Genomic DNA, 24,224 nt, shown 5'->3' with positions numbered 1-24,224 from the left:
ATTGTGTTGCCCGGCATATCACAGGCCAATCAAGCGTACAGTCCAGAAAGCAGCACCTGAGTATACATAGCGTAAATGGCGTTTGGACCTGCAAAACGGCGGCTAAATCAAAAGATGCCCACCAGCATCCCATTCTCCCATCGTAGCCCTCAGAATCCAATTGAAAGAGGCTGTCCTCAACGTGAAAGACCTCTAGAGAACTTCACGTGTTACATGCCTCGAGACCTGACGCAGGTATCCCGGCACCCAGGGGCCGCTTTTCATGCCGGGACGCACAAGCTTTAGGCAAGAAGAGACGGCACCGTTTGCAATCGATCATCTTCCAGCAAGGAACACTTGGACAACACCAGTGTCGGCGTGGCTCTACGCAGGCTACGACATTAGTGGGTATGAACTGCGATGGTGTCACGGTGCCTTCTCTTGATACGGTTTTCCGGTTTATCATGGTTTGTATTCCGACTTGACTACCGCAGTCGAAGCCCCAAAGGAAGGGGAGTAGCTCCCGCTGACTGGCGATGCTAGTATAATCATAGCCAGAAAAAGAAGTAGACACGACGCTCTGAGTTCTTGGAATGGCGGAGAAAATAGTCAAATTCGCACCCTTGTAAGCCACTAGGGACCTCCTGACTCCCGCGTAGCAGTTTATTCCTTTGAGCACTACGAGAAATCGATCCTAGTAGGGCCTGGCTGGTCGGTTGCTCTCGTCAGACCTTGAAAGGGCCAGCGAGAAGGGACGCATGCCCGGTGGCAACGCCCCGTTTAGCTTTCTGAAGCGGAAGAACCTCGTCTCCTAGCTTTCTCCCCGCTGTATCGATGGGGGCCGATTGAGAGTGGGTGGGCGGAGGTGGCTTTAGCATCCGCGGACGGCGGCGGACGCCATGACCGGCAGCCAGCCCCCCCGGCGCCCGCCCCCTTCCAGTGGCACAAGGAAAGAGCGTCGATCGACAGAAAGAGACAAATGCTCGTAGCCTCCCTGTAGGAAGGGCTCTTCTCTATAATGAATGAAGTTTTGTGGAGCGTCCCTTTTTCTTTCGCTTCCTCTTCGTTTACCTAACATGCAGCCGGTTTCGTGTTTCTTTGCTGTGGCTTGCGGGCTTTTTTCTGCTTGCTCTCCAGCTGTCGTCCCGGGGCACGCGGTACGGACGCGCAGTGGACTTCTCCCATCTTCGACCAATTACGAACCTAGCAAGGATAAGTCGGACAGACTGGTTTGGACGTTACCACCAGACCTAGCAGTTGAAACCAACAAGTTCTCCGGGGCACCCAATTGCTTTGCCGGTCCAGTGGATTCGATTGAAAAGTGCTACTGGAATTGCTGGGAGGACCCGTGCTGCACTCATATATCGTATACTGAGCTATCGAAGTACTGTTATCTGAAGAAAAGTGTACCCAAGGTGAGCGACTCACAGGGAACAAAAACGATCCCGTTGTGCGTGCTTCGAAACGCCAGAACAAGTAACTCGGGTACAGTCCCGCCAGTCCGAGCGTCGTCGCTAGGAAGCTGCGCCGGGATGTGCCAGGAGTCGTCAACTTGTTCGCACTATAACTACTACACAGAAACACACATGTGCGAGTTGAAGACGGGGCGCCCCATGACTACGACCACTCCCAAGGGAATCGTCGGACTGCCATGCCTGCACCGGGGAAAAGCATCAACTGCCGCAGTGCATCGGACGATTGGAAGCGTCAATGCACCACAGGAGTGCGCCAGGAGGTGTCGGGGTGATCCCCAGTGTACTCACTTTTCATACAAGCACTGGCAGCACGAGTGTTTGCTCCACTCGGGCGCGATATCGTTGCAGGATGACGCTAACGTGTCGGCAGGGACTCGTTCCTGTGAGTGCAGAATACCTGACCCCAAGTACTAGTGGCAGGATCACACGACGGGAGGGGGGAGAATGTGGTTCATGTGCACATTTCTACTTTTCCAGGAAACGGTCTGAACCCCCTGAAGGAAACTGCTGTTCCGTCGCGTCGTGCGGCCTCACTGACACCTTCCTTGGACGAATGATCAAGAGTCCCACTCTAAGGGGGAGCTGCTTGCTGGGGCTAAGCGCATAGTTGCGTCCGTTCAGACAACGCTCAAGGAGGCGGGATGTACGAAGATGTCTTTTGTGCTGGGGCGGCCGAGCGTTTATTACTGGGCGCTGTCTTCGAGGAGAGGTCCCTCTTCTGAAAGGTTTTCGGTTCGCAACTGTAAATGCAGCAAAAACCCAGGGCGAGACGCTGCCTGCGTTCTTTTGCCATGTAACCTGCTAATTGTAGAACGGCCCCGGTGTTCAGTCGGGTGGTGATATGTGTTTTGTTTTGATCCTTCCTGTGAACGCAGTTCCTGCGCAGTCATGATGATGCGCCCCCCTACTTTATAGTAGTTCGGAGTTTCCGCAAATGGGGGTAGGGGGAGGGCTCATGTGTCTACTGTGTGTACGGTGTGAACTGTCAGGTGCCTTTGCCTGCCTGAAGCTCCAGGCTAACAATAGCATCCGTGCCGGCCATGCGGCGTAACAGGGTGTCGCGCAATGCAGCTTTCATCAAGGGGCAGCCGCCGTCCGGCCAGGGGAACCGTCTAGGTTTTGGCCATAAAGAGTGCGTTGTCTCGCGAGTTTGTTTTTCTTCTCGTTTTTCCCGCAGTACTGGTGAAGCCCAAGCACTTTACATCTATGGCTCGCGATCTGTCTTTATCCAGTGCTCTCCAGCTTCATCATGCCGTCTCAATCTCGGAACGACCGCGCCCCCGTTGTAACTGCGTGTTTCCCTGTCGTAAGCTATAAGACTAAGTCACTCAGCTTCCAGTACCCGCCTGCCTCCATGGCCAAGAAGCAGCCACAACGGAGTGACCGTAGTGTCCGGGAGGGAAGAAACGACGCTTCTAGACACCGGAAGAAGACAGATTAGTTCCACCTCCAGTCGCCCTTTCCTGCTTACCTTGCTCGCAGCTGCAGGGCAGCACCAAAGGACACTGGCAGTCTGCCGCGATACACCTTGGCCTGGGCCGGCTTGTCAGGACTGATTTCTTCGGGCCTACAGGGTGCCTGGTAACCACAGGTTTCTATTCTTGTACCGTGCGATCACTGACAGAACTTCTTTCTGAAACTCAAAGTGGATTCCCCTGCCGATACACCTCGACAGAAACCCCGCTCGCTCCTAAAGCAACTGAATCAACACTGTGGAAGTGACACTAGCCGGCCACGGTGTGCCCCTGCGTACCATTACCTGATGCGCCCACGGCAATTTGCACGTATGGCTGCTGCACTGAAGGCGCCTTAGCGGTGAGCGCTACGTTTCGCGCCCGCCTTCAGGCCATAGCTAAATAGCAATTCACGAAGACACGTAGTTTTAGGGGGCGAGTTTCTTTGGCCGTCCTTCCTGACAACTATGGGCCGCTCAGGTTCCGTGTTCATTCGGAGTCGTATACATTCAAGTCTCGCAGCCGGAGAGAAGCATGGAACCACGAATCAGATAGAACTGACGTCAGTGCTACCGCTGCTGCAGTGCGGTGTCGTGGTCCGCTAGTGGTCCGAACCCGAAAACGGTCCACGGCTTCAGAAATCAACTCGCACGCTGAGGAAACCTTCGCCATAAAGAGCCCTGACTGGGAAACCCAGATAAACCAGCTTGCGACGGTTGAAACCTTGTCTGGCTCCCTAGCCCTACGAGAAACAGCCGCTAACCGGCTGAAAATCTACCGCCCAGGTCACGCCGACTGGTACCTCAGCCACACTGGATGCTTATATTCAGTGCTTCTTCGCTCGGCCCCTTACGCAACCTTGAGACCGCAAAGACAGTCTCTAGGGCGCAGGGGGTAATGGTAAAAAGGGTAGCTACCTGCTGCTAACCCTTGTGACCGTGAAGTGCTACCGCCTTCCCCCCTGTTTCATGGGAAGACAGCCTTGATGCTGGGGCGTGCAACGCCGTGGAATTGTGGGTTGCTGGCACTGTCTCTGCTCTCATACTCCAATACATGTAGCGTTCTGACTCCGACAACAGTATGGCTGTCAATTGTGTACAGTTCATCCATTTCGTTCGACTGCTTTTATGGTGTGGCTTGCTTGCATGTTCATGTCTCGGAACTGCGTGGCGTCTGTCTCTGCACACCAGCGTCGCGCCGGCAGGGGACAGCTGCAAGAGACCTGATGGGCCGGTTCAGCTACTACGAAGTACCTTCGACGATTCATCTTTCCTCGCATTCCTTTTTCGTACCAGATCATACTGGGACTGATCTGTAGAGCCTGTCGGTACTTGCAGACGTGCCCTCTCAACTGAAAGTGCCGTTACTGACACACTAAAAAGACGCGGTTGTTGCCGTCATCATGCTTCCAACGACTCTAAAGCGTTCGCAGCATCGACGGAGATTGTTCGCTTGTCTTCAAGATGCGAAGATGCTGCCAGACAGTACGACCTAGAAAAAGTTTTTGTAGCAGAGAAACATACTTATTTCGTCTCTTGTCGTTTTTGTTGCAGGTTCTTTATACGTCTCTCACTTCTTTTCCCCTCCTCTCAGCTCTATTCTGTTACAAGAAACACAATGCAGATCTCCCCGGCGCGGGGCATTCACGCCATCTGCCTTCTCTTTCTATCTCATCTTGTCTCACTCCTCCTCCGTATCTCTGTCGTTCAAGTTGCATCCTTCTCTTCTCAGTCCTCACTCTTCTTCCCGACTTTTCAAAACTTCGCATCCACACGTCTGCCATATAGGAGTCCGTCGTTGGCGACGACGCGGACTTCTTCACCGTTGTTATCAATGACAACGCGAGAAACCTGCTTTTCACTTCTTTTCCCTCAAGAGCTGCGTTTACCTCTTTCGTTTCCTCGTCTTCATGAAAGAGCAAGAGGTATGGAATCCGAACAACGCCAGCCTTGTTCTTCTCACTTTTTCAAGACTTCCCTACTGCTCCCTTGTGGCACATACTACTACACACAAATCACACGGACAGGATCTCCGCTCTTCTCCTCGTGGAATTTCTCCCCGCTACCCGTCTCCGTGTCCGAAGAGGAGAAAGACGAGGCTCTTCCTTCTCTGAACAGAGACTTCTCACGCGGACAACGACTTTCGACCGGCAGGGTTTTAGAGGGACAACATGCCATGAGCTCAAGTCAAGGAAAAGCACGTCTTGGGATGATTCACACGGTTTTTGGGAATGTGCAAACTCCTAATTTCATCTTCTGCGGTACGAAGGCAGCTGTCAAAGGTGTCTCTGTTGACGCGCTCAGAGACGCTGGCACTCAGGTATCATACTCTTCCCTAGATTTTCTCTCTTCTTGTCTCTCGTGTATATCTATGCTGGCACTCAGGTATCATATTCTTCCCTAGAATTCCTCTCTTCTTGTCTCTCGTGTATATCTATCTATCTCCATTCCTTCTAGCCATCTATCATCCCACACCGCGCGTCACATCAGAGAATTAATGGCGAATCTCTCTGGGTGGTCCTTCTCGAGGCCCCCCTGTAAAGAACCGAATACAATCGCATTACTTGGATTGGTATTGCATGACTGGTGGCTTAGTTCATACTTCTTCATGGGAACACTGTTCCCTGGGCATCCAGCTAGATAGGTGGAGACACTACGATGATGCACCTTCTAGTTACCGCGTGTACATACACTTCAACAAGCGTAGGTGGACATCTACCCATCTAGATATCTGTATAGATTTATGTGATCTGAGCAGGTCACGGAGGATGACGGGCGGTACGTGTGAAGCTGTGAATGCCTGTCTTTCTCAATTCCTGATAAGCCGAGAAGACTCCTGTAACTTGGCCTCTGATCGAGGTATAGAGTTTGAGCCGCTGCGGCCTTGAAAGACAGCTCACCGCATCGACATGACCCAACTGGACAAACTGGCTCAAGCCTAACAGCTGTCCTTCGTCACGGTCATCTATGTATGTCTGTCCACCTATAGATACGTATGTAGGTGTATATCTACATCTACGTAGTCATAGTTCTCTGAGGCGTACAGATAGATAGACAGGTGTATTGCTAAGAAGAGAGGTGATGGCGATGAATATCTTCCATAAGGCTCCCTTGATCTTCCCGTCTTTCTTCCGCGTTGTGTCGTTCCTGTTGTGCGGGTCTGGCTTCGTATACCATATATAAGAACTCTGTATGTACACCCCGTTTAAGTGGGAGAAGATTTCTTGCTGTTCTTCACCCTGACTCTCCTCAACAGTTACACTGGTAGCCACGTGGTTCAGACTCTCTATACGAAGTGAGTCTAACCAGTACCGCCCGTCCAAACAACCATAGTTAAAGGACATCTCTCCTTTTCACTCCTTTACCTACATCGAAACCTATATCTTTCTCATCGCCTTCACATGGCCCGGATCTCTATGTCTCTGTATACATCTGTATATATGTATATGTATGTATACGGAGATCTAGTCTCTTCAACATGTGTCGCTTCTTACACAGATTATTCTTGCAAACACATATCACCTGCTTGCTTTTCCTGGTCCTGACGCCATTGAACGAATGGGAGGCCTCCAGGTAATAAGTTGTCTTCTCCCTGTTCTTCTCTTAGTTTTTTATCTTCAACTCTTTCATGCCTAGAAGTATACACGCTGTCTCCCGGGTCTAGAGTTAGATCTACGTCGTTGGGTTCTCTCTGGTCAGCGATCTGTTGCTGGTGCTGCAGTCATGTGTGCTTGGGGGGAAAACACTTCAAATAGGATAGAAAGTTCTTCCAAAAAGAGGGCGAACTATAAGATTCCGAAGAAAACATCTGAAAAGAAGAAGACACAAAAGGACGGTCAACGTCTCTTTGTCCTCATCTTCAGGACATACGTACACCTCAAGAGTCGAGGCTTCTTCTGTCGTCTTTTTCTCTTTCGCTTCTATCCTTGTATAGGCTGGATTTTTCACTCATACGGATGGGGTGAATCTGCTACATCTCAATGGGTTCGTGTCTCTCTTCTTTTCTAGGCTGCTCATATCTTCACTATGCTTGCACGCGTCTCTCCTCAGTTCTCTTGTATAGATAGCTGTTCACTGGTGTTGTAAGAGTCGCTCTTTCTCTCACTTTCTTCTTAAGGGTCTGTATATATATATGTGTACATACATACATATATATATATATCTATATATATATGCCTCCATGCACACGTGTATATAGTCTATATTGTATATATATACACCCTGTAGAAAGACGCATAGATGCGTATAACATGGGTATGTGCAGTCCCACTTCTTCTCGTATCCGCTGTACCTAGATAGATAGATAGATAGATAGGTGTACCGATACGCATACCTGGTCTCTTTTGACTGTCAAGTGCCCTATAAATCCGTACCTCAGTTAAACATGAAGCAAGAAAGAAATTTCTCTTGTCATATATAGAGGGCTGTTTTCTCTTTCATGCTATAGTAGGACGTCGCTACCGTTTCAATCTTCTCAGTTCGTTCATCACTTGTCTTCCTGCCTCCCTTGTCTTTCAGAAAAGAAATCTCTTTGAATTCAGTGCATGCTGTCCTCATTGCCGCCTCACTTTCTTCTTCATTTACAAGCCTTTCTTCCCTTTCCTTTCACTATCCTCATTTCTTCTCCTATCCTCTTTTCTCTTCTTCTTTTCAGCACTTCACAGGATGGCACGGTCCCATGTTTACAGACAGCGGAGGGTATCAGATCTTTTCTCTTCATTATGGGGGTGTAGCAGATGAAATTAAGGGTAGACGTAGAAAACGAGTTAAGAGTAGACAGAGAGATCAAAAGAAGACCCCAAGAAGGCATTCACTTCAATATCAGAGATCCGACAATGGAGAGATGAGAAGAATCGATTGTGGGGTCAGGGCAATCGATTGTGGGGAGATCTCGAAAGCCGAAACAGCCATCGATGCTAGTGGTAGCTTGAAGTCATCGACAAGACGAAGCGAAAGTGACTGTTTGGATGAAAAAGAGAAAGACAGAGACTTCCTCGTATCAGGAGAAAAAAACCCTTTATCGAAAGAAGACTTTGGACTCCCTTCTTCAAGTGACGATAGTCAGACAGGGGTAACTTCGGTAGAGAACCGCAAGAGTAGAGATGGTAATTCTCAAGAGAAAGGAGACGGTATTGTGATAAATGAAGAGATGGAGAACAGGGTAACAACGGGGGGTGCTACAGTAGAAGAAGATTCAGATGCTCCTTCTCTTCTACTGGGGTTGAATGAAGACGGTGCGACTTTTCGCAGTTACCATACCGGGGAGGTGATTCAGTTGACTCCAGAGATGGCAATGAAAACACAACGACAGCTAGGTAAGCTCACGGGTATGTACATACGTACACACATATTCATACATATCCATACAGACTCATACATATTACACACAGGACATACCTTAGAGTCATCTCTTAATCAAGATTTCTTCATTCATGTAATGTACCAGATATCCTCTATCTTTGGAAAGGCGCGATCTACTTTGTTTCCTCTCTTTGCGTGATAGCCATCATATGCGCACATCAGCACACATATGTGCATACACATGTACACATACATATATTTTCATCTGTTTATCTGTCTACGCATGTATATCCATGTACACATACCTTCATATCTAGGGATGTGTGTGTAGTCGCTCACTCACACACGCACCTTCCCCTTCTCGTATATTCCAAAAGTAGGTCGGGGGCTCTCTGTTTTTGAGCACCAGGAAAGAAGATGATCTACAGCATGAGTCTATCGTTCACATCTAGCTTTCAGGGCGTGAACGCAGCACCGGGTGTACATACAGCTCTCCTCCCTTGCACTCTTCGCTCCATAGACTCCGCGTGTCCTGCTTCTCCTCGTAGTCACTAGAAATATCAGAGGAGTTTGTGCAGAATAGACTGCATGCACATCCTTGTACAGACACGAGTAGAGAAGTTGTTTTCTCTTGTTTTCTCTCCTTTCATACTCTTTGTGACAGGGGTGACGAGACATCACACGAATACATGTGCATGTGTCTCTTCCTATAGTCGTGCAAGTCTTCTGCTCCTTGTTAGGAGAACGGTGTGTATATACGCGCTCTGTCAGGAGACTTTGTGTATTTTCTTTCACCTCTGTGCATGCATGGAAGTGGAGTGGTGTAGGTACACCTGTTTCTTCTTCGTCTCAGGCGCTGATCTGATTGTAGCACTTGATGAATGCACCCCTTTCAGCGCTGATAAGGTAGGGAAACAAAGAGAGAAGAGAAGGGACTGCAGGTTCGAGACCTCTCTCTTACATTCCTTCCGTTATTCTTCATTCCAGGCTGTCAGATTCTCTTTCGACATCTCTGTCCTTCATGTCTATCTATCTATCGATCTATGACGTTCCTGTCTATCTCCCTGTCAGTCTCTCTGTTTCTGTATCTATCTCTCTGTCCACGTGTATGAAGAATTCGTGCACTGCCAGTATATCTTTTATGAGCAAGGCTCCGAGGGTGCGAAGCGTTCAGTCGTTTTCCCTGAAGATCAACAAGAGAATTCACACACGAATGAGGGGTTTAGCACATCGGCAGTTTCCCTCACCTAGGAAATCGTCTAGCGTTTTTCTCTTTCACTTCGTCGTCTTCTTCTCCCCTTCTCTTTCTTCTTCGTCTTCTTCTCTTTCTCCCTTTGCTCCATCTAATCTTCTTCTCCTCCTTGCTTGGTGAACGAAGAAGAAACAACTCTGCTTAGTACACACATGAGTCCCTTCTCGATACTGAGAGGTTCGATGGTTTCCTCATCGTCGATGCCCCACTCCCTTGACAGTGTCTATAAACCAGGCAGTAGTTAAATAGCTGTAACTACTGTTGTACATTCCTCGAATCATATGAACTAAAATAAATAAACTCGAAGACACACTATGCAGTAGTAGCAGAGAACGTCGTAAATTCCCACCCAGCACTTACTTCTCTAACTATATGTTGTGCGCTAACCAAGGCGTACTTCCTGTTCTCTTGCTCGGTATCTGTTACTAGCTTCACATGTTGCGTGTCTACATCACTAATACGAGAGCGAAGAATAGAGGGGGGCAAGAACTTCTCTCTGCTCTCTTTCTCTCCTGCTTTTCTTTTCTTTAGATCTGCACTGTAGAGTCCTTTCATGGATGGCTTCCGCGTAAGGGAAGAGTGTGTCTTTCTATTTTTCTCTTGCTCGATGTATACTCTTTCGTTTACGGGTGTAAGGAGAAAGAAGGGATAGAGAACTTGACTTTCTTCTTCTCTCCTTTTCCTTTTTCTCGCTTTGGTTCTTCAGACCTACACTGCAGAATCGATGTATCGATCCCATCGATGGGAGCTTCGATGCCTCGATGCATTTGAGAAACTTCGGAGAAATGACCCACCTTCTGTCTTTCCGAAATTCTCACTCGTCTCTTCTACTACCGCAACTAGCTGCTCCTCTTCTTGGTTTCCGTCTCCTTCTATCCTTTCACCATGCCTCTCTTCGTTACCTAGCTCCGTAGACTCGACGAGTCTAGAACCATATCCAGCTAGGCATGCAATTCAAAAACCCCGTACGACACACCCCTCATACTCTCCCGACAAGTTCTGTCTCCACGCGGATGATGAGAATGATCATGGGGGTGAAGAAAGAAGAAGAGGAAGAAGAAAGACAAGGATGGATAGTTTCAAAGAACGGTGTCCAATATGCAGAAATTCTCAGAGAACGAAAGATCTCAAAGAATCTGAAGAAGTCGCGATTTGTGAAAGAGGTTCAGGACGCCCGCCGGTCGTGCATTATCCGCAGCAAGGGTTGTATGGAGTTGTACAGGGAGGTGTCCATCCGGATCTGAGGAGAGAAAGTGTAGCTTTTGTCAATGAGTAAGGCTCAATTCTATGGTTATATGCATGTCTATATATGCAAGTACACACAGATACATTTATAAGCATGTAGGAATATATATATATATATATATATATATTCATGCGTAGGTTCAGTCGGAGATGCATGGAAAGGGTAGTAGTGTGTCTCCTGGAGGTATAGATAGATAGATAATGTTTAGAAGTGGTCTCCCGTGTTTGTGTTCATGTTATCGAGTCGAAATATTTGCAGTGAGGACCGGATCTTTCTGATGCATAGAGTCGCAGGGTGGAATCTTGTGTCCTCGTGTACAAAGGAACCCTCTCTTTTTCAACAGTTTTCACCATGTGCGCCTGCTTGCGTGTATGCATATACGAGAATACACTTCTATATATCTATATATATATACATACACGAGTTTTCTAGACGACTAACAAGGTGTCACCCCTTGTCTACTTGAGCCTACCTTACAGTTAGAGGTTTCTAGCATTTCTTATGCTTTTCATTCTCTAGCGGGGGTACTCCAACTACGACACACGGCTATACCAAGAGAACGCGAGCAGCGCTCTACATATGTAGGTGGCTAGCTATTCTTCATAGGGCAGAGTGCGTTTCTTCCTAGGGGTCGTTCGCCTTCTGAGAAAACTCCAGATACACATACATCCATCCCCACCGTCGGCTTCATAACCTGCATGCGCATGCGTGGTATATATAGAGAACACCCCGGGGCTCGTTTGCCCATAAGCATGTATGTAGAGAGAGCCAGAGACAGGTACGTGCTTCTGCTGGAGTGAATTTCTTACTCGTCCAAAGATGTCCTCCAGCCGCACTTCCTTGAAGATATCTTTTTCCAGATCTTCAGGATAAATACTCTTGCGAGGCACGCTAGATGGTCGTCTTGTTTTTCTCTTTCTCTCTTTATTCTTTTTCTTCTTTTGCCCTTTAGACATGCCTTCTTCGGAGCTGCCATTGGTGGAAGTCTAGGAGCCGACCGCCAGCAGATGCATGCAGTCGTAGCTGAAACTGCAGCGTAAGGCAGGGGGGAACGGTGTGGAGGCCTCTTCCATCTAGCTACCTTTGCGTAGATAGAGAAGCTTTCACCACGTTTAACTTTCTCCGATATATATTGCTGGGTATCAGGGGTACTGCGACTGTAGAGGTATGTATGTGTAATAGAGAGGCATCCAGCAAGAGATGTGTAAACGAAAGGTAGTCTTGGTGGACACTTGTCTATAGATAGATAGATAGACAGATATCTCACATGGGGCCGAAGTTGGCTGAGATGGTCCTTGTTTCATTGTCTTTTCTGGGGTATGAGATTGAGACACAAAAAGAATGTGAATGTTTAGAGAGCGTTTTCTCCTATGTGTCTATACGTATCTATGGGCTGCCATTACATAAGTAGCAAGGAGACGGTTCGCATATATGGCTGCTGGAGGAAGAAGGCTACGATGTTTTGTCTTGAGCACACAAAATCTAACAGTGAAAACTGTTAGAGCAGTCTCTCTGAGGAAGCGGTTCCCTCCTTTCGTTTCTCTGCAGTTCTCTTTCGTATACATCTCACTCTCTTTCTGCGTACGTAAGTCTACATATCTATCTACCGATCCATCCATCACTCGTCTCTCTCTTTCTGTATGTATGAAAACATATATATATATATATACATCTGTGACCATCAACGCTTCTTAAGGAATGATCCACACAAGGGGGATCTGCCTCTGTGTCTCTTTTTTCGTTTCTCTCCTTTCGTTTCTAGGCAGCTTCGAAGAGATCGACCTATTCACCTTCTTGGGATAGGGGGGATGCGTGACATTTTCCATGGTGTCTTACAGGTAAAGTCTTGGTGTAGGTACACCCACTCAACACGTTAAGGTAGTGGGTAGGCGGAATATTCTTCTGTCTCACTATGCTTGGCATTCCTATGTCCTTTCTTTCTTATTCTCTTCAACAATCTAAGAAAATTGCTGACGAGCTTAGAGAAGAGAAACTTACCTGGTCAGACGGAAGATATGGACAACCAAAGACAGCTCTCCTGCAGTTTCTTCACTTCTCTTCCTTTCATTTTCTCTCTCTATATACCTCCTCTATTTCTCTTTCTCTCCGTCGCTCTCTCCGTCTATCTCTCTTTCCTTCTCTCTGTCCCTCTCTATCTTCGTATCGCTGTCTTTTTTCTTTATCTCTCCCTTCATCTCTTTCTATCTCTCGGCAACAGCTCTATTTCTCCCCCTGTGCATGCCTCTACTGACGCGTAGTTCTGTGCTAATGCCCGCCATACATCACAAGCGTCTTCCCTGTGACTGTATTTATCTTGTTAATTCTAAGATATCCCGAGAGTGGATGAAAATTGCTTGTCTCCCTCTGGATTGCAGTGTACGTACATTAAGTGAAAAAAAAAGACGATAAGAGACATCTTTTGTCTTCTTCTTTTCTTTCTTCTTTCCTCTCTCCTCCATTTCCAGGGTATCGATACATTCGATTGTGTCCATCCAACACGAGCAGGTCGTCACGGCAGTGCTTTGGTTCCACGGACCTTCTGGGATGCTGATAGAGAAGGCTCTTCTCGTGTACCCCCCTCAGCTACGATCGATTCAACGGAACTACGACATGTTTCTACGTCTATCGGAGAGAAAAGAGGAGAAGGAGGAGATGAAAGAAGAAGAATAGAAAGAGAAGGAATGACAGGAGAGAGAGAGGAAGCTATGTCACGTATAGAAGAAGGATCGAGAGGATACCACACAAAGAGAATGTCTTCTTCTGTTAGAGTCTTTCCTATTGCATCTCAAACACCCAAGGAATACATTGACCTAAGAAATGTAAGGTGGAGAACAATAAAGGGGGCTTCAGTTAGATGGATTGATAGATAAGAGAGACAATATACACATCAACGGAAGGCATTGAAAGAAGTAGACAGAGGATATATAGAGATAAAAGGGGTTCTGTTCATGTGTGAATCAGCGCTCTTGTCTACCATCCATCTAGATGAAGTCTCTTCCATTGTGCCGCCTCTCTCCCTCGTTGTTCTTCCTGCCTATTCTCGGCTAACCTCCCTACCATCGAAGACGATTTCCAGGGACATCGCCTGCATGCTGTACACATCAGAAGTTCGAAAAGAACAATCTTCTATACACGTCTCCTCATATATGTGTATATACAGAAGAGTCTGTATGTCTGAATTTCTCTTGCTTCAGTCCTCCCTCTCTTCTCACTTTTCCTTTATAGACTTCTCCACATCCTTCCTCTCTATGTTGCGTAACACATATTTTTCATCTCGTGTAGACGGTGTGACTCTCTCTCTCTGTCGTCTTTTCCTGTTTCTTCTGTCTTTACTTCTTCTGAGTTCCCCAAGTCTTTCTATCTTCTGGTTCCGCCGTTCTTCTTTTTCTTCTTCTCAGGCAGCCTTCAAGTACGATGATCGCCCTATATTAGGAGAGTGTCGATGCTCGACATGTCAGAATCATAGTAGGTAAGCGAGTCTCCAGAGAGGGTGAGAAAGAAACATGGAGAGAATAGAGGTGTATGCAAGAGACACTCTGTATAGAGCTACGATCTATGTGAAGGGTATGAGGGTTCTCTTTCTTCTTTTTCCCGTATCTCCCTTCTTGGGTGTATAGTGTATCTTTCTTCTTGGACAGTCCCAACTTAGATGGCCCGGTTCTCCACAGGTATAACAGATAACACGATGTATTCCGGTCCTCCCCTTGTCTGTGCCTTTGAAACCAGTTCCCCTGTTCTCTTCTCCTCTCACTCCCCATGATTCTCGATGTTATTTCAAGGTAAGAGAAAAAGTCTTCTCGTTCCGAATCTGCTAAGCTGAAACTTCTCTAGACTCGCTCTTGATAAGTATAGACGTCTATACGAGAAGAGATAGGCTTACGTCCATGTATCCACCAGGGAGATAGATACGACATTCGAAAAAGATCAGATGCGCTCCTACATGTATTCATGATAAGAGACATGTCTAGCTGGCATATGCGTGTATGTGTCCTACCTATATAGAGAGAGATTTCAGAAGGAGCTCTCGGATTCTTGAGGCGCACGGGGTGTATCCCTCAGTCATTTCACGCCAACCGTGTTCTATCTCCAAGATGATGTACCTAAGTATACATATGTATGTATTTCTTTAGGGGATATCTTCACTATTTATTGAAGTCTCGTGAGCATCTAGGAGGGTATCTCGTCACTGTGCATAATATCTACACTATGAACCGTCTTATGTTCAGTATCAGGTGAGTCTAAAGCTACCTGCATGCCCTCACCCACCTTGTTTTATAGCAAGCTTTTGAGTGGCGGCCTGTACAAATTTTCTTGTCTCACGTGAAAGTTCTCTTCTTTTTCTTCTTATAGTGGAAGATAGACGACTTCTTGTGAAACTTATGTATACATATATACATGTCTATCTATCCATCTATCTACAGAGAGACGTGTATACAGATCATTCCAGAGACAGCAACGATTCGAAACCAAGAGAACCGGATCTTTTTCTATCTAGTCTGAAACCCAAGTTTTTGCACCTCACCATTGACAGTTATAGGAGAGTAGAGATCAGTCTTAAGAGCCATAGTCATGATCATTTTCTCATATCGCTCGGTCCTCTCTTCGTTATTCTGTGAAGATGATCATGACATCATGAGAGTACTAGACTAGTGCTTGTTTACATTCTCTTCACTCATTCCTCTCTCTCATTTCTAAGTTACTTTCTGTCAGAGCATAAAGCAACGGCCATGTCGTTTCTCCATCTACCTATCTGTCTGTATATGCGCATATGTCTAGACCTGTTTATATACTATAGATGCCCACACATGTGTAGATGGCGTCAGTGTGGATGTATCTCCTTGTTCCCCATGTCTATCTTGGTGTATGTCGCGTCGGGGGCTTCAGTTCAGAGTTTGAGACATCTAGCCAACAGAGATAAATGAAGGAGCTAGCTACTGCTTGGAGGCTACTATGCTCTAGAGATTTGGACAGAGTGCGTATTTCTTACGAGTAGAAACACATACAGAGCTTTTTCTATGCAGCGGTCCTGCCTAGGTCTGTGTATTGCATAGAGTGGTTTGCGGAGGGTTTGAGAAAGAGGGGAAGATGAAAATAAAGGTATGAATTGAAGCTTGGATCAGCACTCTGTTCTTCTCTTGGAAAGGAGAGATCTTCATTGAGTGGCTTTCAGGTGTAGAGAATAATAACTATCTTCGCTTCGTGTGACGGATATGGATTTTCGCTCTCTTCTTGTTTCGTTTGTAGGAAAGCTATCAGGATGAATTGTCTTATAAACGAAAGAGACCTATGGATTCATCCTGATATGTCATAAATGAAATAGAAAGAAACAAAGAAGGAAGCCTGTCTCTTTTTTCTCTTTCTCACCCACTTAAAGAAGAGCCATGCCATCATAGTATCAACGTTCTCAGGAACTCTGTATGTAAGAGAAGAGAGCTTCAATCTTTGCTAAAGGAGATCTAGTTAAGAGAATGAGAGAGATACAGTATCACATCTTCTCGGAAGGGTAGAGGCTTGTTATACAAGGGAAGAAGAATTTCCTCATGAAAATAAAAAGGAAAAGAAAGAGAAAAGATCGCAGAGAGGACAAAAACCTGCGCGGAGTATTATCAAAAATCTTCCTTCAACTTGTATGAAAGAGCTATCCTTTTCATTTGGTTTCTCTCTCTTCCCTTTGAATCTCTTCCAGAAAAGAGAGGTGAGATAGGGAAGGAACGCCTAGATTCTTGTATAATAAGAAGAAAGACAATATAGTAGATGATTTTGATAAGACTGCCTTGTTTATTTAATCTCGAGACACACGGCAAGGAAAGAATACTTCATTTGACGTAAGCAGAAAAAGCCATCCATTCTGATGGCAATGTACAATAAGAGTTTATCACAGTTCAAATGACATATCTTCTAGTATGTATGTATGTATATGCATATGTGTACATAGGCTGTCTATATATCTATCTTTACTCTATCTATCTGTAAAATGTGGCCTATATATCGATATATGTACATTTCCGTGTATCTGTTTGGACACGTTCGGCTTGCCAGTCCGGAAAGAAAGCTAGCAAGAGAACGAACTAGATAAGAAACTGAAGGAAGTGAAGTGCAGGAGCGTTGTGAGGGCTTCAGTTCTTATCTACTCTCTTCTCTTCCTCACTTTCATACTAACCCGCCAGCGTTCTCGGGAGGCTTTTCTTTCTTCTGATTTCCACGAGGTCGGTTACGTACAAATACGTGAGCGAGCGAGTTCTTCTCTCTGGACTTTCTGGCTTTCTTTGTTTTTCTACTGCTCCACACTCTCCCTGTGTACGGAAGAGAGTCCGAGGAACTGGGAGGTAAAACATGTAAAACTTGATTGACGTTCTAGGTGAAGACTCCGGTCCTCTATGCAAAGACGAGAAAGATGCTATCTATCTTTGTGTTTGTCTTGGCTAGAGTCCAAGAGACATAACAGATATCAGCAGATAGCCTACATACATGTCAGTAATTCTCTCTGCCCTTCTGCCTTTTTCTCCTTTCCGCTCAGGTGTCTTCATTATGGAACACGGCTATCTTTGTAGAGAAGAAATGGGTGAGTTATCTCAAGAGAACTTCTTTCTGTTGTTCCTCCTAAGCACGGAAGATGTGTATGTCGAGGACAGAGAGGAAATTCACTGGATGTCGAGCCACCTTGAAACCTGTAGCGGTTGAGCTACAGCGGGGACAGTCACAGGAGTAAGAAGAGCCCCTACGTTGTCACAACAACTCAGAAAGATCTTGTAAAAAAAAACGCTTGACGGGAAATACCCTTCTTCTCATCTCTCCTTTCCTATCCATCTTCTACTTCAACCAGAAACAACTGGGTACCAACCATGTAGCGGTGTCGGGCGGAGGCACACCAATCATGGACGTTCCGTGCTCAGAAGTGCAAGCCTTAGTACGTCATGGGAAGCGCCGAAACTTTCACAAGTCTAGAGGCCCGCAGGCTTACGAGCATTCCTGCTTCTCTTTTGCCCGCGATGGATGAACAGACAAGGTCCTCATGATGGGGTTGCTGCGGTGGCTAAACATTTCGAGGAACTGCCAAGCTTCTTTAGAATTAAACTAGGCACTCAATAATGGAACTCTTTCTCTCGCAAAATATCTCTTCTTATTCTGAAGGATAAGAAAATCAGTTTAATCGGGCTCCTGGAGCCAGAAAGGATCACTGAGGCCTTTTTCGGCAAAGGCCGCCTGGTTTCAGGGATGATGAACTATAAAAATCCACTTGCACCGGTCTCTCTGTCGCGAGATCTCACAGGTTGACCTCAGTGCGCACAACGGTGTGTACGGAGAAAACCATGGCGCGTTCCTCTTTTTCTGAGGGATGGGTATTTGGTACATGTGCCAACAACCCGCTCAGCTTTCGGAAAGACGAACGTCCGAGTTCTCTTTTGTGTGTGTTCTTTTGAACAAGAAGGTAATTTGTTGAAGTGACGTCACCTTCATTTCTCGTTTTAATGGGTCGGGGGTGAGTATAAGTTCTCAGGTCTTCAAAATAGAAAAGATTGCTCGTTCATCTTTTGTCAAGTACACACCGTACCTCTTCTATCCTTTTGTCGGTTGTTCCCTGATAAAACAATTCACCGCCACGTCCTATACATACAACACTAGCACGCGTATGCCCTGTTCAAATGTCATGATTATAGGAGGCCATATAGGTAGAAATGGTTGGCTTGGTGTGGTTCATGCATCTTTCTTGTTTAGCAGTTTCCTTTGCCGCATGACAGCATTCGAACCAACATGGCAGGCCGTGTCCCAACAGCAAAAGGGCAGTCATGCTTTTTTATTTCAGATGGAAGCGTATCACTTGCTGGCGCCACAAAGACACTAAACATCCGGCTGGACAGTGCAGAGTGTAGGCGTAGCGCGAGATCCTCACTACACCGGTCTTTGATACGATCTGCGGTTTCTGAGGAAATCTATAGGTAGTGAGAAGACCGTGACTGCGCGACAGCTCATATGCACTGCTCTCAGTATGGATTCTACCAGGTTCTTCGTCCGTGCAGAATACCACTACTACCAGCAATAAAACTTCCTGAATGCTCCAGGCGGTCTCTAACTGGGGAGCTTCGAAGTGGCAGGTAAAAGCACTTCACCGTGTGGCTGGTCGCTACCGTCTCACATGTAGCGCGGACGCAGTATGGTCTCAAGGTAACCGGCACCTCTCATCAACATCTTTGGTTTTGGTCTAGCGTCTGTCCCGCAAAGAAAGAGAAAGCGCTGCTACTTCGGTCCTAGTATGCTTGTAGGGAAAAACTCTACGTTGTTTCTGGAACTGTTTTCCCTGCGAGTAACTCATTTTGACAGTATCTCTTCCGGGCAGTTTAGATTTTATAAGAGACCGGGGCACCACCATTCTGAGAAAGAGATGAGAGCGGCGGAGGCCACATGAAGAGATTACGTAACTCTTCAGCATTCCGTGGTGCAAGCGTTGAGAAAACGGGAGGCAAACGTGTCCATGAGTCTGCACCAAGCAGAGTCTTTTCATGCGCTACTCTCGTAGAAGAGTACCCTTGGGGTCCACGGATGTCTTTCTCCTCCCGCTTTTGATTCGAGCTCGAGCTAACAGGTTGGCTTTCTCCTCGCCGAAGCCTTAATCCGACCGCGTGCAGTGATTCTGTCGACTCTCTTACACTTGCCGGAGGTGTCCTCTCTTTCACATAAGGTTCAGAGTCTAATCCACCACCTTTTCCAGATTCACTCTTGTGTCCTGCGAGGCTTGAGGAGACGTCCTTTCCTCTGGGCTCGCTGGCATACGATGGACCCGCCTGCTTTATGTGTGTCGCGCTATCGTTCTTTGTCGACCCTTGCGTTTGGCTTTCACGTCTTTCTATGGATTTCTTCAAGGTAAATGCCAGCTCACCGACACCTAAGAGCTTACAAAAACGGAATGCTTCTTCCAGAGTACTCGTCACTAAGATGTGCTGGAGTTGTCTTAGAGAAATGAGAGTGCCTGGAGCTGCTGCGGGGGCTGCCGATTTCACATCAGAGAGAATCGACGCACGGAGACAATCGACGTGCGGATAAAACGCACACAGAAGGAGAAACGGAGGGGGAGGAAGCGGGGATTCTTCGTGAAAAGAAGAAAGGACAAGAAGAGATCGCCTTGGAGAAAAAGATGAACAAGCTGAAGAAAAGCAAGAAAGAAGATGAACAGAGAGAAATACAGATAGACAATTCAGACCGGGATGCGGGGTGTAAACATGGCTGTGCTAAAGGTGTGTGACGGGCTACAGTAGACTACGGCTGGGCATCCCAGACCGAAGGTTCATTGAAAGGCGAGCAACCGGTGTCCACGTAGGTGGATAGATAGGTAGATAGACCTGGTCAGCTACATATAGCTGGCCCTAGCTAGCCAAGGGAAGGGAGAGAGACGAGAGCAAGGCTTTTCAGGACGACAGGACGGAGAAAAAAATTTGTGATTTCACCTCGGTGTCATGCAAAGAAGAAACTTCGAACACCTAGTTCGTTCACACAAAACCCTGACTACCAGGGTCTAGGTATTGTAAGCAATCATCATTGCATGCATGGCTCTCGTAACTCAATGACGAGGTATACAGTCTTTACAGCTAGCTGTATATACAACGATGTGTATGTTCCGCCGATTCACGCCCAGAACTGTGCACCCCACACGACATATATATGAAGAGAGATACATACACTTATAGTCACGTTGATATACATATGCATAAATATGTTTATATGTTTATATGACGATGCAGGGGTGTTGTCACCGGTGGCGCAGTACTATGCACAGAGCGACTGGACTGCTCCTCCGCCCTAGGGAACTCACTGAACTCCACCAAGGGACTCATAAAAGCACACGGCATATGCACTAAACGCTTATCGACGCAGTGCGGCACGAAAAAATGTACACTCCGAGGTCGTCTTTTCTCAAATCTCATTCAAAATCCTAGGTAAGACCCACCTTGAAGAACAAGGCGGAGAGCCCAGGACGACCAGCGTAACTCATGCCACCACGTTTTGAGTGGAGCAATAACCTCCTGCAGTGTACATACAGCGCGCGAGTTCCCTATCCGTGAAGAAGAGGCTTGCCCGGGAGTCCCCAGAAAAAGCATCTGAAAGACCAGGAAGAAGGAAACGACCTCATCAATCTCGCTTGGAGTTGCCCCGAGGCCCTCAGCAAACTGCTGTAGAGACACCTGAGAAGATGCCGATTGTGATTGTGAAATCAAACGTCCGTTTCTATTTTCATCCTCAGAATCATCCTGAGAGAGTCCTTTCCTTTGAATCTGCTTTCCTCTGTTCTCGTGGACGCGTCGTGCATCTCGACATCTTTGAAGAGAGCGCGCACAATGGGATATCAGTCCGACTAACCGTGACAGACATGAGGAAAGAAGAAATCGATTCAGACTAGGAGAAAATCCTGATTGCCTGAAAGTCGAAACTGAGCAGAAAGATTCTTGAGTGGAGTCCTCCACCCCTTTTGACTGTAGAGGATCTAGTAGCAAGGTGTCAGCTGATGGAGGTAGGACAGACGGAGAAGTGTGATCTACTTCTTCTAAGTGTTGGCGGTTGCTTTCATCGTCAGGTGAGCTTTCGTAAAGTTGTTTGGAACACTGGCTTAATTCTTTGTGCTGAGAATATCTCACCCTCGTCGAAGTCGGAGAGGCATGCGGTGTCATTACACCTGAAACTGCATACCTCCCTCCACCCCAGAAATACTCGGAAAACAAATGGAAACGGGCGGACTGAAGGAACAGTAAAAACTGATCCTCCCTTGGAATTCGAAAACGTATGGCATCTTGTCTGATAGATCGGAGACGGTCTGTGACGAACGCGTATGCACCGGCCCTATCAGCAAATGAAAAAGTCCTCCTGACATCTCTTTGATGTCCCTTGTTCCGTCTTTCTGGCTTATCGTTACTTTCTTCTTTAGTAGGCTGTGCTGGGGTGTATGGACACCTCAACTCATCTCCCGTGACAACTGAAGAAGAGACACGCCCTTCAGAGGAAGGAGGAAAAGAGTCCGGAGAGTCTCTTGCAGCCGTAGACGCGTTGGTTGCCCCATGGTGTAAAGCTGTATTACTATCTGGAAATATTTTCGTGACGTTTCTGCTAACGTCAGAAATGAGAGAGCTTCGCTCACAGCCACACTTAGGACAGATGACTGGGGAATCACGACCTCTCCCTTCCTGTTCAATACAGTATGAAGAATCAATAGTACTAGATCTAGATACTGCACCGGGGGAAGATGAGAAAAGGACCAAAGGCAACAGACGCCGAAGTAAATAGTCACAACAAGCCAGAAGAAGCAGTGGAGACCGACCCTGGTGCTGATAATTCGCCTTTGCAGGGACAGCTGGATGTCTTCCTTGTTCCTGACCCCTTTGTGACCGCTCAATGTTCCGACACTCGGGAGTACACGAACAAGTTAACGGTTTCCTCGAGATACAGTGGCTAGAGTGTTTTTCGTCATCAGGGTAGACAGGAGAGATCGATCTAGTATTGGCCGTCGACGATGTGGATTGTGAGGAAGTATCATATCCCGTGGTCCTGACAAACTGAGTTACAAGACAGAGCTCAGGTCCTTGCTCTAGTGGATGAATCCTGCGAGTCGAAAGACGTGCACGTCGTTCGATCTCAGAGCAGAAGTCCACTGATGGAGATGCAGGCACAGAACAACAATATGGACGGCGGAAGCACGGAGCGGCTGACTGTCCTTCGTGTGTCGAAGTGGAGCCACGACAGCCTGACGGTGTAAGCTTCGACATCATTCTTCACAAAGGAAAAGTAGCATACTGGAAAGAGAGAAGACGACGGGGGGTGCGAGCTATATCATTTGTAAGGGTACATATACGCCTACTGGTACATGGAGAACCGTAACTTGCTTATTCCCAAGCGATACGGGGAGAAACAAACAGATCAGCCCTTAGAAAAGCAGACGTCCTTTCGCGCGCGTGGCAGCCCAGACCCGGTCTTTTGACGATTGACAAGGAACACTGCGGCACCAAATGCGCGTCGTGGTCTGGACCGGGGACAGAAGGAAGTACAAAATGTCACAGTGCAGCAATAGATTTACCCGGGCAGAGACAAGCTGGTTACTTCACAAGGAATTCATCAGATTTCGCGCTGCTGAAGCCAGACAAGCATCAGCTCGGGCAACTGTTGGCGGATGGAAGAGGATGACACCCTTTAGGCCTATACAGAGATCGCTACCGGCTTCCTGCGTTCTCCTTCATGGCCGTCTGCCTGGTGTTGTTACCCTGTCTCCATCAAGCCCGCATGCAAGCTCTTCCCTGACAAATGAGTTCGCACAGACTCGCAGTCGGACCGGACAGGTTTCGTCTTTGAGTTTTTCTATCAGCCGTAGCGAGGGAACAAGCCCGCGCGACTTCAAGAAGCATCAGGGAGGGATTAGTCCAACGTCAGGCGAAGTACAGTCAAAACCGAGGGCCTCACACTTCGGTAAGTGTCTTCTGTTTTGTTTCGCATATGGCGTTTCTCGTCGTGCAGCTCGAAACGGTCTCAGCGTCTGCTCTGCGCATGCGCGTCTTCGAACGCGTTGCGCACCTCCATTGAAGGTAGACCGCAGGAGACGCCAGTGGTCCGTCCACCAAAGTCTGAGGCGAGAGAGTGAGGTCGCTGTAGTGCCTGAAAGAATCAGGTTACCACGTGCGGGCATTGGGAATCCGTACTAAGTTTACAACACAGAGTCTTATCGCCAGCAACTCACGGGCTGTTTCGCGCGAAGCGTTCTCCGTGTGTCTCCGCGCACCAGTCATCGATGAAAGCAACAAGGTAGGCGTGAGCTCCGCCACGCCAAGCTCGATCGGCAACAACCGCGATCCGCTCGTAGCCCGTAACTACTGCTAAGAGAGCGCTTGATGCTCAAAAGTATATTAATCACAAGCGCTGGGAGCGACAGGGATCCCACAAGATGGATTTTCTCCTCTCTCCACCGTAAGAAGACAGAAAAGATCATTCCCCCCCATTCCATTCTCGCCAGCAGAGCAGCATCAGCCCTCCACACGGAACGAGACGCCTTCTCTTTGCCGCCTCCCCAGCGGAGCAGCCGCACAACCCTGCGGCAATCCTTCCGCTACAGCGAATTTCTCCCCAGTCCGCACCGCTGAGCTACCCGGTTACTCGGTTCGCCCCTCGTGTCTAGCACCGCCACAACATCCACCGCTTGTTGAGTAAGCGTGGTCCCCACGCTCTGGCCCATACGCTTCTGCTCTTGGTGCCGCGCTTCCACGGCCCGCGGTCGCGGAGAAGTAACAGGGTGCAGCTGATACTCAGAACCACCGGGGCGGTATTCTCTCCCAAGTGCCCTTGCAGTCCGCTAACTCTTCCTTTTCGCATCCGCCCTAAGGCACGTGTTGCCCTCCATTCTTTCAACATCCTCAAACCGTAAGCCGGGCAGTCTAGGCTCCTACGGGCGTCATCACGGAGGTCTAAAAACTTGAACTCAGTCCGAAAAATCTGCCGCGGGGGGGTTTTTCGTTGGTGACGGCATCCTGTGTAATGAGTGCGTGATGACTA

The 24,224-nt window shown here is 47.5% G+C and overlaps 3 protein-coding genes across 3 annotated transcripts; 2 read left to right on the top strand and 1 right to left on the bottom strand.

Annotated features, from left to right (window-relative positions):
- The first annotated feature begins 866 nt into the window (after positions 1–866).
- Positions 867–2,712, top strand: CSUI_002374 (microneme protein mic4). Its single transcript, XM_068062576.1, has one exon. It carries the CDS (start codon positions 1,002–1,004, stop codon positions 1,866–1,868), a length of 867 nt encoding a protein of 288 aa, XP_067925450.1. The 5' UTR covers positions 867–1,001; the 3' UTR covers positions 1,869–2,712.
- A 1,343-nt stretch (positions 2,713–4,055) lies between these two features.
- On the top strand, positions 4,056–18,367 carry CSUI_002373 (queuine trna ribosyl transferase). Its single transcript, XM_068062575.1, has 12 exons — positions 4,056–5,227; positions 6,406–6,480; positions 7,562–8,222; positions 9,062–9,114; positions 10,167–10,732; positions 11,659–11,742; positions 12,469–12,544; positions 13,172–13,525; positions 14,105–14,175; positions 14,837–14,938; positions 15,951–16,401; positions 17,224–18,367. The coding sequence occupies exons 1-11, from the start codon at positions 4,526–4,528 to the stop codon at positions 16,015–16,017; spliced, it is 2,811 nt and encodes a 936-aa protein (XP_067925449.1). The 5' UTR covers positions 4,056–4,525; the 3' UTR covers positions 16,018–16,401; positions 17,224–18,367.
- A 675-nt stretch (positions 18,368–19,042) lies between these two features.
- CSUI_002372 (uncharacterized protein) lies at positions 19,043–23,154 on the bottom strand (the record flags this gene model as incomplete). The annotated part of the gene is made up of 2 exons (XM_068062574.1): positions 20,647–23,154; positions 19,043–19,845 (listed from the first exon to the last, which is right to left on the bottom strand). Exons 1-2 carry the CDS (start codon positions 22,454–22,456, stop codon positions 19,043–19,045), a joined length of 2,613 nt encoding a protein of 870 aa, XP_067925448.1. The 5' UTR covers positions 22,457–23,154.
- Between the last annotated feature and the right edge of the window lie 1,070 nt (positions 23,155–24,224).

The sequence above is a fragment of the Cystoisospora suis genome (genome assembly GCF_002600585.1).
Source record: "Cystoisospora suis strain Wien I chromosome Unknown contig_1012, whole genome shotgun sequence".
Taxonomy (NCBI): Eukaryota; Apicomplexa; class Conoidasida; order Eucoccidiorida; family Sarcocystidae; genus Cystoisospora; species Cystoisospora suis.
This window is presented reverse-complemented; position numbering and strand designations above follow the sequence as displayed.

Excerpts from the sequence above, each read along its gene's own strand:
- CSUI_002374 (XM_068062576.1), top strand. The coding sequence starts at position 1,002 with ATGAAGTTTTGTGGAGCGTCCCTTTTTCTTTCGCTTCCTCTTCGTTTA.
- CSUI_002373 (XM_068062575.1), top strand. The coding sequence starts at position 4,526 with ATGCAGATCTCCCCGGCGCGGGGCATTCACGCCATCTGCCTTCTCTTT. Across the intron at positions 8,223-9,061 it reads GAAAACACAACGACAGCTAG|GCGCTGATCTGATTGTAGCA; the intron begins GTAAGCTCACGG and ends TCTTCGTCTCAG. Across the intron at positions 10,733-11,658 it reads AGTGTAGCTTTTGTCAATGA|ACATGCCTTCTTCGGAGCTG; the intron begins GTAAGGCTCAAT and ends TTTGCCCTTTAG.